At 45.2% G+C, this 12,676-nt stretch overlaps 1 protein-coding gene across 7 annotated transcripts in view; it reads left to right on the top strand.

Moving 5' to 3' along the window:
• The window catches only part of gramd1a (GRAM domain containing 1A), a 34,862-nt gene extending 24,075 nt beyond the window's left edge, over window positions 1-10,787 (top strand). For 6 of the 7 annotated variants that reach the window (XM_046302096.1, XM_046302098.1, XM_046302097.1 and 3 more), the window contains 10 exons: window positions 474-620; window positions 3,142-3,263; window positions 3,679-3,821; window positions 4,432-4,535; window positions 4,814-5,020; window positions 5,299-5,377; window positions 5,787-5,798; window positions 6,105-6,212; window positions 8,089-8,209; window positions 8,327-10,787. In XM_046302096.1, coding sequence (XP_046158052.1) covers window positions 474-620; window positions 3,142-3,263; window positions 3,679-3,821; window positions 4,432-4,535; window positions 4,814-5,020; window positions 5,299-5,377; window positions 5,787-5,798; window positions 6,105-6,212; window positions 8,089-8,209; window positions 8,327-8,428 — 1,145 coding nt within the window. In that variant the 3' untranslated portion in view covers window positions 8,429-10,787. The remainder of the gene's footprint in view (window positions 1-473; window positions 621-3,141; window positions 3,264-3,678; window positions 3,822-4,431; window positions 4,536-4,813; window positions 5,021-5,298; window positions 5,378-5,786; window positions 5,799-6,104; window positions 6,213-8,088; window positions 8,210-8,326) is intronic. The other variant, XM_046302099.1, reaches the window with a different exon arrangement.
• Window positions 10,788-12,676: the final 1,889 nt, after the last annotated feature.

The following is a 12,676-nucleotide window of genomic DNA, read 5'->3' as shown; positions in this document are numbered from 1 at the left end:
CTTTTACAGTTCTCTTCTGCTCAAACAGAACTGTGTTAAACTGTGTCTCTCGTCAACAAAAAAGGACATTATCCTCCCCATTATCGCTGAAAGTTTTTATATTTAATTGACTTGAAAAGCCATTTCATCTGACACTGGAATTGAAGTTGATTGGCAAGCCAGCTTATCTCAGCCCCGTTTGTCAATGCAGTTGCAACAAATCCTGGGGGGATATAACATTTAAAAAATCTATCATAGAAATTCTGATGATTAGACTTGATAATAATAATAATAATATATGCCATTTAGCAGACGCTTTTATCCAAAGCGACTTACAGTCATGTGTGCATACATTCTACGTATGGGTGGTCCCGGGGATCGAACCCACTACCCTGGCGTTACAAGCGCCATGCTCTACCAACTGAGCTACAGAAGGACCACCTGTGGTATCTCTACTATAGTCGTGATGACTGTGTAACTCTGTCCCCGTCCAGACGAGGTGGAGTCGTTCTGTGCGGACCTGGCCGGCCGGCTACACATCAACATGGCAGTGCGCATGAGCGTGGACAAGCTGCATGACCTGCTCTTCTCCGCAGACACACACTTCATCCAGCATCTCTTCTCCCAGCGGCACTTCACAGGTCCGTACAGCGCAAACGTGTACACTCTCACACCTGTTCTTCACATACACATTCATATAGTTTCATATTTTAATTTATTGGGATTTCATGTAATTTGACATACACAAAATAGTGAAATTTAAAAGATTATTTGTTTCCAAAAATGCAAAATAATTCTAAACGGAAAAGTGGCGCATGCATATGAATTCACCCCCTTTTCTAAATAAGATCTGGTGCAACCAATTACCTTCAGAAGTCACATCATTTGTCAAATAAAGTCCACCTGTGTGCAATCTAAGTCACCTGTTCTGAAAGGGCCCAGAGTCTGCAACACCACTAAGCAAGGGGTGGCACCATAAAGACCAAGGAGTTCTCCAAACAGGTCAGGGTCATAGTTGTGGAGAAGTACAGATCAGGGTTGGGTTATGAAACAATATCAGAAACTTTGAACATCCCACGGAGCACCATTATATCTATTATTAATAAATGGAAAGAATATGGCACCACAGCAAACCTTCCAAGAGAGGGCCGCTCACCAAAACTTACGGACCAGGCAAGTAGGGCATTAATCAGAGGCAACGAAGAGCCCAAAGATGACCCTGAAGGAGCTGTCAATAGGACCACTTTAAGCCAACACCTCATCACCCCGAGAACACCCTCCTCACAGTGAAGCATGGTGGTGGCAGCATCATGCTATGGGGATGTTTTTCATCGGCAGGGACTGGGAAACTGGTCAGAATTGAAGGAATGATGGATGGCGCTAAATACAGGTAAATTCTTGAGGGAAACCCGTTTGTCTTCCAGAGATTTGAGACTGGGACGGAGGTTCACCTTCCAGCAGGACAATGACCCTAAGCATACTGCTAAAGAAGCACTGGTGGTTTACGGGGAAACATTTAAATGTCTTGGAATGGCCTAGTCAAAGCCCAGACGTCAATCCAATTGATAATCTGTGGGATGATTTAAAGATTGCTGTACACCAGCAGAACTCATCCAACTTGAAGGAGCTGGAGCAGTTTTGCCTTGAAGAATGGGCAAAAATTCCAGTGGCTAGATTAAGCTTATAGAGACATACCCCAAGAGACTTGCAGCTGTAATTGCAGTATTGACTTTGGGGGGTGAATAGTTATGCATGCTCAGGTTTTCTATTTTTATTATATTTTTATAGTGAAACAAACAAATATTTGACATATTCAAAGTGGTAGGCATGGTGTTAATGGTATTTAATGGTGTAAATCCAATGATACAAACCCTCAATAAATCTATTTTAATTCCAGGTTGTAAGGCAACAAAATAGGAAAAATGCCAAGGGCGTGAATACTTTCGCAAGCCACTGTACATACGCAGAGACACACACACACACTCTTTGTTGATCTTACACATGGTTGGCATTGGCAACGTTCTCGTTTTTGTTCCTCTTGATCCCTCTCCCTTTCTGCTCATTCTGTTTTCATTCCCTTTCCAAATATCTCTTTAAAAAAATGTAAGTAGAAATGTTGTTCCTAGAGTACATTCCTGTACATACAACTGTTTCCCAGTACTAGTGATAGTCTGCCTAGAAACATGGATAGGTTACAACACGATAGGATGCTAAATGCTTAGTTCATTCCATGTGACTGATCAGCCCTTCCTAAAGTCCACTCCTCCAGGGCTTGTACAGTAAGCTTTAGGCCTGCGTCCAAGATGGCACCCTATTCCGTATATAGTGCATTTCCTTTGACCAGGGCCCTGGTCAAACGTGGTGCTCTATTTAGGGAATGCGGTGCCACTTGGGATGCGGCCTAGGAGTGTTACTGCGTGAGACACTCATTGCCGCCTCTTCCACCCGACCGACTATCTCCTGATACACTGGTGCTCATCTGTAGGACGTCTCTGCTGCTCCACGCAGTATGGCTGTTGTCATGTACGGGGATGGAATGATTGTTATTATCCTCCTAGTGCTTAGACTGGAGCTGTCCCAAATAATGGCATCCTGGCCTATTCCCTACATGAATAATAGGGTGCCATTTGGGATGCGGTTAGGGTCTCTCCCCCCCCCCTCCGCCCCCTTCCTTCCCCTCTCCTCAGACATAGGCCAGTGTGTTGTAGCGCTAATGAGCAGTCCACTGTGTTTGTTTACACTGTGTTAACCTTCCTCCATCTGTCTCTTTCGATCTCTTTTCTTTTCTTCAACACCTGATATGTATGCTGTTGTCTGTTTCGAGAGAAGCAGTACAGGGCTCTGCATATTCGTTGTTCTTAGCACAGTTCCCCAAAGTTGTCGTTTATTAGATGCTGCCATAGAGGCGTGGAGTTGGTTGGTTGGTGGCCTCCCTGGTTTGTGCCCCTGCCAGCTTTTGAGGACATTGTGTGGCTTTAATTAGTGCATTTCCCTCTGTGAAGCGGTGCTGTGTCCCTCTCGCTTTTCTCCCTCTGTCTTCCTCTCATTCTGTCCTCTCACTCCTCCTTTCTCTCGATTTCTCTCACTTTCTCTCTCCCTCACACACACACACACTCACTCCCTCCCTCATTCTTTTCCTTGTCCTCTCTCTCTGTCCCTCAGACCTGTCAGTTCGCGAGTGGCAGCAGGACAGCTGCAGTGGGAACACCAACCGGATCCTGAGTTACACCATCGCCATCAACAACCCCCTGGGCCCCAAGACCGCCCCCGTAGTGGAAACTCAGGTCAGTCAGTCAGCACGATGGATTTTACAGTTTAAAAAAAAATTTGGTCAACATTAGTGGTAGCTGGTGTCACGTTAAATCAGACGACTGGCTCATTGTAATGAATGGAACCGGATCAAACATATAGATTTGATGTGTTTGATAGGTTCCATTAATTTAATTCCAGCCATTACAATGAGCCTGTCCTCCGATTTCTAAAGTGACACCAGCCTCCATTGTCCTCCCGTGTTCTGGTTTGAATATCCGGTTCACACAACAACAACAACACAAAATCTAGGTCACGGCACAGAGACGTTGGAGTTGGGAGTCTCCACTGGGTTGGAGAACAAGACTTGACTCGCCTTCTGAGGATCGAGACACACCCCCGCAGTTCATTCGCTAACGCTGACACCTTTCTTTCCCTCTCTCCATCCAGACGCTGTTTAAGAACAGTGCGCCGGGCGAGTGTTACGTGGTGGACTCGGAGGTCATTACCTCGGGCATCCCCTACCAGGACTACTTCTACACTGTGCACCGCTACTGCCTCACCGCCATCAACAAGAACAAGAGCAGACTCCGGTATATACCTACTTTCACCACCCAGCACACTGAAGAAGGCCTTTTGACTAATAGTTTGTGTATGAGTCACCTGTGCAGATCAAATGGCAATAGGAACATTTAGTTGTTTGAAACAACTTTTTTTTTGTGTGCTAACCTACCAAATGTTGTATGTACCAGGTGAACTCACTGCCTTAGAAACCGCAAGCTTATGTTCTTACGTCACATAAAATACACCTGAAATGGATGAAGTGTCCTTTTTAAGCTGTTCTAAGAGGTGCAAGTTTAACTCAAAATCGGATTTATTGGCCACATACACATATTTAGCAGATTGCTATTGAAGGAGTAGCGAAATGCTAGAAGCAGAACTGCCAGGTCTGTCGGCGCCATCACACGAGTGGCGGATCGGTGTTCATTATGATACGTTTCTAGCTTCTGTCGTTGGTGAACTGTGTGATCCCTTTAGAGATGTCATATAATACTGTTATATAATACGTTCTATTTAATTCTGTTGGGGATCCCAGGTATGTGCAGTACCGTGCATTATGTCGAGTGGTGCAGAGTGCTTCAGGCATGGCTTACTGGTTGCAGTGTGATGGACTCTGAGTTGTGGCTGCTTGTGTGTCTGCAGGGTGTCGTCAGATATCTGCTACAAGAAGCAGCCGTGGAGCCTGGTGAAGGCGCTCATCGAGAAGAACACCTGGAGCGGCATCGAGGAGTACTACAGACACATGGGTGAGACTGACTTACATCGTAGTCTTATTCTCCTACTCGGGATAAAGAAGTGTCTGTGTGTGTTCTTATTGCTTACCTCTCTTTTTGGTTCTTTCTGGTTATGTCTCTGTCTCCCCCTCTCTGTGTCTCCCCCTCTCTGTGTCTCCCCCTCTCTGTGTCTCCCCCTCTCTGTGTCTCCCCTCTCTGTGTCCCCTCTCTGTGTCTCCCCCTCCTCTCCCTCCCTCCCTCCCTCCCTCCCTTTCTCTGTCGCCGTCTCTCTCTCCCTCCCTCCCTATCAGAGAGTGAGGTGTGTAAGCTGGAGACCCTGCTCCAGTCTGAGGTGTCAGTGGTGACCTCTGGGGATGTGGTGGGGGCAGACTCTGCCAAGACACCCCCAGCCCTGCGGCGACGCAAACGCACCTGCTCCCGGCGCCTGGCGGACCGGGAAAGAGAGGGAGGTGGAGAGCGCGGGGACCGAGGAATAGGAGAGGAGCGGAGAGAGGCGGGTGAGTCAACAGGGTCGTGGTGGCGTCAGGAGATGCATCAGTTAATCTGTTATCTTCTGTTATCACCTGATAAATAAGACCCATATAAAAGATTGTCAAGCAGAGTTCAACGATTACCTCAAACTTATTTGTCTCCAGGTTTATGATGATTCATACAGCTAAATGTCAGATGCCACTGGTGTTCCTCTTTGCTTTATACACTGACATCTGCTGGTGTAATTTTGGAACTGCATCCAGGCTCTTCTGGCAGGAAGTAATGCGTTTCTCCCTTTGACCAGGTGGTCAGTACAAGCACGGAGAGCGCTCGCGTGGCGGAGGCAACAGCATCTCTACCATGCTGCTCATAGTCAGCTTCATGTGAGTTCTGACCTCTTGGCGTGTGTGAAAAGAAACACTGATCGTTTCCCCTAAGGGAATTATCAATGGCCTAATCTTGTCCAGCGTATGAACTTTAGGATGAATCCATACTTGAGATACGTTTCACACAATCCTCCTATTGACATCAATACATAACCTACACTAAACTCAAGTTGGGATTGGACCTTTTGTGAGTGATTGTGAAAGTGTTTTTGGGGACTTCTCATCCCTGTAGCATTACCGTAATCACCACAGTATGTAACAAATGAGTCTGAATGCTGGTTTCTTTGTTTCTGTAGTCCATGTCGTCAGTGTTTTGAGGGGGGGGGGGTTCAATGAACATTTATATCTCCTCTGCTTACTGACGGCCTCCCACTGTCTCTCTCTCTCTATCGCTTCATGTGCATAGGATCTGTGTCAGGTACAGTATAATAAGAGACTTGGTGTCACATCGTCATTGTCTCGTTGAATGACTGTTCGGCGTTGTGGCGTCTGCGCTGTCATTTGATGGTCTAGTATGCTCTGTTGTCCAAAAACATTTTGTGCTGTGTTACAGTTTGAGGTGCGCAACCACTTTTCCATTCCTCCTCGAGTTCTCATATTCCCTTTATTCATAACCCAGTCTCGCTCCCTCCATTTTTGGCCCATACTAACGTCAATACATTTACCCTCTCGCTCTCGTTCCATGCTGTTTTGTCCTATCACCTCTCCTCTCTCTCTCCTCTAGTCTGGTGGTGTTGGTGGCCCTCAACATGCTCTTGTTTTACAAGCTGTGTTCTCTGGAGAGAGCTGCACACACACTGGAGACGTGGCACTCCTTCTCTATGTCTGACAGGTAACCAAACCAGGATACATCTTTATATTATAGCCATTACTACTTACCCATCAGAGGACACTGTCCTGTTCTTGTTTTTTTTACCCCCCTTTTTCTCCCCAATTTCGTGGTACCCAATTGTTAGTAGTTACTATCTTGCCTCATCGCTACAACTCCGTACGGGCTCGGGAGAGACGAAGGTCGAAAGCCATGTGTCGTGTCTTTGGCTATGCCAGATTAAGTGATGTGACATGCTATTCTATAAAATAATATCTCCTTAATTAATATCACCTGATTGAGCTAATCATGTAAATGTAATTAACCTGGTTATCTGCACGAACCCTGACTCACAAGTTGAATCAGCAATACAAAATTGTTTTTAATTATTTATTTACTAAATACCTAACTAATCAAAGAATTACACATACACATAATTAAATCATAACTTATAACAAATGACGTCATAAAGGAAAACGTCCCTAGCGGGCGGAACAGATAGAACAGCTTGGTACACAAAAGAAAAGGGCTGGGTTTGAGTGAAAGAGCGGGAAGACTGAGGAACAAAGGGAAGAAGCTGTGCTATTGTAAATACAGTATCTTATGCATTCTAAATTACTGCCCATTTGGAAAAGGAAAATGCAATAAATATTTACTCTGAGCTTCGGTAGGTTGGTGTTAGATGGAAGGCCGTGTTGCCCAACCGAGTCCTTTGAAGAATGTCTCTGGTTGTCAATTGGTTACGTTGTAGTTGGGTGATAGACGGGATACTCTGTCTGTTCCTTCCTAAACCTTGTTTTCATCTGCTGTTGCTAACTCAACGGCTAGGAGGTATCACTTCTGTAGTGAATAAGAGTTCAAAATTCATACCATTCGCTACCAAGCTCACGCTGATGTTGGCTTCGTTCTGTAGTTATTATCTGAACCATTCTGACATCGGACCGTCGTCCTCACATCCTCGGAACAGGAGGTTAAATTGTCGTCAAGGCTTTATATAGGAAGGGAGAGGAGGGCGAATAATTTAATATTCAAACATTTAAATTAAACAACAATTCCATGTGAACTCTGATGTGTAGACTTTCCACTGTAGAGTTTGTCATATCATTGATGCGAATGTCTCAGATGACAACCGAACTGACATCATATTCATTAAGTCTGTTGCTCGGATTACCAGAATATTGTTCATTTCACCCCCCCCTTCATTTCCCCCCACCTTCTGATGTTCCCAGAATCTCTGTTAACCAAGGGTTTTGCAAATGTAACCTCAGTAGGGTAGAGAGAGGAGAAAGAGGTATTTATGACTGTCATAAACCTAACCCCCAGGCCAACGTCATGACACACGCGTCCTCCGAAACACAACCCACCAAGCCGCACTGCTTCTTAACACAGCATGCATCCAACCCGGAAGCCAGCCGCACCAATGTGTCGGAGGAAACACCGTGCACCTGGCGACCTGGTTAGCGTGCACTGCGCCCGGCCCGCCACAGGAGTCGCTAGTGCGCGATTAGACAAGGATAACCCTTCCGGCCAAACCCTCCCTAACCCGGCCTAACCCGGACGACACTAGGCCAATTGTGCGTCGCCCCATGGACCTCCCGGTCGCGGCCGGCTGCAAGTCTCTGGTGGCACAGCGATTCGGTGCCTTAGACCGCTGCGCCACACAGGAGGCTTCCTGTTCTCCTTTTGATTGAAAACCAGATTTAAACTAGAACTGAATGCACCTCTGATTCCCACTGTTATGTTTTGTTCTATGATTTGTTCTCTTCCGTTGCTCAAGAACAAACCAGCACTTTCATTGGATATTTCTTACTACCAGAGATGCATGTTTAGCATGTGAATTAACTGTTCTTCTCTCACTCTCTCTCTCTCCCTTTCATTCTCCTCTCTTCTCTCCATCCAGTCCTCTACCCCAGTCGGCAGGAGAGTGGGCCCAGGTGTTGCAACTCCAGAGACAGTTCCACCAGGCCCAGCTGGGCAAATGGCAACAGATCCTCCAATCCTCAGTCACTCTGCTAGACCAGGTGTGTGTGTGTGTCCAAGCATTTGCACGCATCGTTCCCTCATGTTATTCATGAGTGAGTCATCACGGCTGTCGTAATGACATTCGCCTCCTCCTCTGTCCTCTCTCTCTCCCTCAGATGAAACAGTCGTTGGAAAAGCTCCACCGAGGCGTCGTCACTCCAGAAGTCCAGCAGGATCCCCCCTCGAACCCCACTTCAGAGTCTCTCACTGAGCACTGATCCTCCCTCCCTCCACCCTCCACCCTCCAGCCCTCAAGTGGGTATGAATGGTCCACGGGGGGAGAGAACCACGGTGGAGGTGGCCAGAGGGGGAGGGTCCAGCTGGGCCAATCAGGGAGAGTGACACTCTCTCTCACCCGATCCCAAGCTCCGCTCCTGCTTCTCTACTCAAAACAGACAGGGATAGATGTGGGGGGCGGGGTCCCCACGCCTCAGTCTGAGCAACCTGCAATGAGGTGGGTGGTGAGTGACCTTTGGGGTACTACACTACCCATATCTCCCCACACCTCAGTCTGAGTAACCTGCAATGGCAAAGTCTCACCTTCTCTCACGCCCAGACAGACTGGGAATGTCTTCAGGACTACAGCAATAACATAGCACGGTGAGCCAACCATATCTCCCACAGTCAGGGCTAAAGGCTGGCCAATTTGTATAGTACCATCTGCTCCTCACATGCAACCAAACATGCTGCTCACCCTGAACCATCTCCCCTGCTTGAGAATCCAAGAGACATTTTCAAAAGAAAACGGACGAACTACTGCATTTCAACATGTGCAGCCCTGCTGCTGCGTTTCAAATGGACAGACTCCGGTCCAGCGCATTTCATAACGGACTGACTTGACTTGGACCGACTGCATTTCTCAAAATGGGCCAACCCAGATTTAACTTTGCGTTTCAAAATGGATGGACTCTGACATTTGGGAAATTGGGAGCTTTCCCAGCCCTGATAAACAGCTATGGCTCTGTTCCCAGCTGAAGCCAGCCTAGGGGACTTATGTGCCTCGGTGTGAGGGGTCCGCTCAGCTAAGTCCCCCTTGAGCCTCTGGAAATGAAGGACACATGACGAGGGAGGGGAAAGCTCTGATGGATTACAGAAAGTCTCCTGTTTCTAACACTTTGTTTTTTTTTTTTTTTCGTTCTCTCTCATTCTCTCTCCATCTGGGTTCAGCAGCTTCCATCTTAGACTTGATCTGCTATTGGAGAATCATTTCCAAACAATACTTTATTTTTTATTTTTAGACGTTAATAATCCAAAAAGACTCCTAAATCTGCTACTAGCTCGATTTTTATCGTTAGCTGTCTTTTTGAGGGTGACTGGGTTGGTTCGAGAATTGCGAGCGAATGAGTGTGCGCGCCAGACCGTTCCAGTATTTATTTAGCACGACTTTGATTTCGAAAAGTCCTGTCTCGCTCTCAACACGAGTGATTTTCTTTTTCCCCCTATATGTTCTGTGTTAATGCTTCAGCGCGGACCAAGAAAGAGCTGTTAAGTTAATCTTTTATATTTACTGGTCATAGCAATAAGGATATTTGGAGATTTTGTATCCTACTTTTGAATGTGTAAAAAGTAGTGTATCACTAAAGTGTGTTTAGGGCAAAATGAGACAAGCAAGCGAAGATCTGGAGTTGGACAAGAAGACGGAGATGTATGTGTATTAGAAAGGAGTGTCCTCAACGTCACATTGTCACTGTTACATTTGGTATTATTAAGATGAGTATGATTGAGTTTGTTTTTGTCGGATACTTTTTTTGTTGTTTTTCTCGCACTTGGTCAACTTCTGATTGTGTTATTGGATTGGACTTGAAGTGTTTCAGGGTTACTGACTGTACTCTGTAGACCCAGGCTCTGCGTACCAAATAGCACCCCATTCCCTTTATAGTGTAGTGCACTACATAGGAAATAATGTGCCCTTTGGGACGCCGACTTTGTAGACCAGGTAAACAGAGGGATGCAATAAACTAGTGACTTTCTAGTGTAAACTGGGCTGGACTTAAAAAGGACCAACCAGAAGTGTAGGCCTGGATAAAGGGAAATATTGCAGTATTGTTTTTGTGAGTTCAAATGGATGTTTATATGTTGCTCCTTTTCATTTTTATCTTTATTTTGTAGTCTGTCTTGTTTCTTCTTGTTTTTGTTTGTCGGAGGGTCATCTCATTTTATTTTCTGCTCACTCCCATCAAAAACCATCTTCTCTTCCTAATTATTTTCCCTTTCATCTCCCCTCCTATTGTCTTTTTCACTCTTCCTCTCTCTCTCTTCCATCGTTGTACTGCCCCCCCCCCTACTCTTTCCGTCTCTTGCCTGTGCACTGAGTAAGTCAGCTGTGTAAATGTGTGAGCCTTGCTGTGCACGGCCAAACAGTGAGTGATCAAAGGATGTACTGTATTTATTAGGTTCAGGGAGGAAAGTGGGGGGGTGGGGAGCAAATGTACTGTAAAAGATTTGATTGTACACAATGCCCTGGAGAGAAATGAAAAGTTCTAAAATATGCAACAACTCATCGGAGTGTTATTATTTTTTTAAGTGTGTGTCATCAACCATTTTCATAAAGTTTAACTAAAAAAGTATTTCAAAACAGTCTGTGTAATTGTCATCTTTCTGACTTCCCAGCGTGTCCAAATTCAAGCTGATCTGTTGCTTTGACCTGTTCAGGCAAAGCATTTCATTGATTTAAATGTCTGCCAATAACCGCGACTTCAGACAAAGTCCATGTAGATCGATACTGTCAATTGACCTACAAACACATTTGTACTACTGGCCTACATCATTACCAAGGAGCAGGAAGACACTGTTAGGATAATTTCCTGTGACATTAATACATCTGCTATATCTATATATTTAAGGGCGGTTATTGGGTGACTCCCACCTGTTCTGCATCCCCTCTTAGATAATATATCAGCATAATATCTGGCATTTAGCACATGCTTTTACCCAAAGCAACGTAGTCATGCGTGCATTCGTTATCCCTACGAGTGGTCCCGGGAATCCAACCCGCTGTTCCGACGTTAATTTAAAGAGAGACAACTTGAGCTCTCCTGTGTTTTTATTGTTAACAGAGACGGTATGAAATTAAGAGGAGACTGAGAGAAGGGGATTGCAATGTAGGGCTGGTAGTCGCTAGGATACGTACATTTAAAAAAACATTTGACTCATTTAGCAGACGCAGTTTGTAATAATAATAATAATAATAATATATGCCATTTAGCAGACGCTTTTATCCAAAGCGACTTACAGTACATTCATCTTACGATAGCTAGGTGGGACAACCACATATCACAGGTATAGAAAGTACATTTTCTCCCATCAACGTAGCTATCAGTCGAGTCAAAGCTCGACTGGGGGGGGGGGGAGAAGGTATATGTGCAGAGGATAGAGCCCTTAACTGTAAAGGCCACCCTCAGGCACCTTGTACCTTATGTTAAAGTACATTATGAAATTGTCAATTAAATATTTAATACGAGTGGTTTTAAAAGGTCATAAGTTTGTGTTTGACACTCGCCGAAGTCGGTCATGGTCAACGCCACGGTCAACAGACTACATTATCTGATCCTCCTGACTCCCAGTGAGCCCGTCAAGTTCCCTGGAAATGTCACATCACCAGTTTCCAGTCAGGTACTCTATCATGAGGTTAGCCATAGCTCAGTGACAGCCAAACATGTGACTGCATGCCAGAACAACAGGCCATTTCTGTCCCACACTTCAGTTGCCTCTCTGCTCTTCAGACTGTATTATTACACTGTCTGTCTGTGTGCAGTGAAAGAGGGTCTTGTCAGAGACCTGAAAAGTTCCCACAAACATTTCCCCAAATATAGAAATCTGACAAGGTAGGAATTGTTTTGATTTAATAAACCAGACATAAAGCCTACTCCATTCTCACATGACAATTATATTAAGGTATAAAGCTGACCGTTTTGGCAAGCAACATTTCCACAGTAGTGTGTACTGGATCAGCTCTCTTCAGTGAACATTTTAAATTACAGCAGAAGTGAAAGGTGACTAGAATCTCTAATCTGACCAAACCAGCATCAAGGACTTTTAAAGGGAATTTTGACTCTTGAACATTAATTACAATTTGTTCACTTTTGTGGCAGTTATTCTTTCACTTTTCCGTACTTCAAAGGTAGAAAACCCAGACCCCTTAGTAGTTAAACCCAGATCCCAATGAAATTGTACAAGAAAGTATGTGTGCAAGATTGCAGTCCACATTAGGCAGTGTTCTGCTGCCCCTGGAGGTGTAATACAGAATTGACTGCCGAATAGGAATGACAGGGATGTCCAGTATTTTTTTTCAATGGCAGCTCACTGTATTCTGCTCCGTAGGGATTGGTCTTTGACCAGTCAGACATACCTGCTCTAGGCACACTGGACAAATTATGGTAGTTTCCCACGGCAGTAAAATGGTAGCTAATATCACAAGCCCTTGGTTGTTGTAAATATGATAAGGAAAATCTAGCAAATAAAGCATG

The sequence above is a fragment of the Oncorhynchus gorbuscha genome, linkage group LG15 (assembly GCF_021184085.1).
Source record: "Oncorhynchus gorbuscha isolate QuinsamMale2020 ecotype Even-year linkage group LG15, OgorEven_v1.0, whole genome shotgun sequence".
Classification (NCBI taxonomy): Eukaryota; Metazoa; Chordata; class Actinopteri; order Salmoniformes; family Salmonidae; genus Oncorhynchus; species Oncorhynchus gorbuscha.
This window is presented reverse-complemented; position numbering and strand designations above follow the sequence as displayed.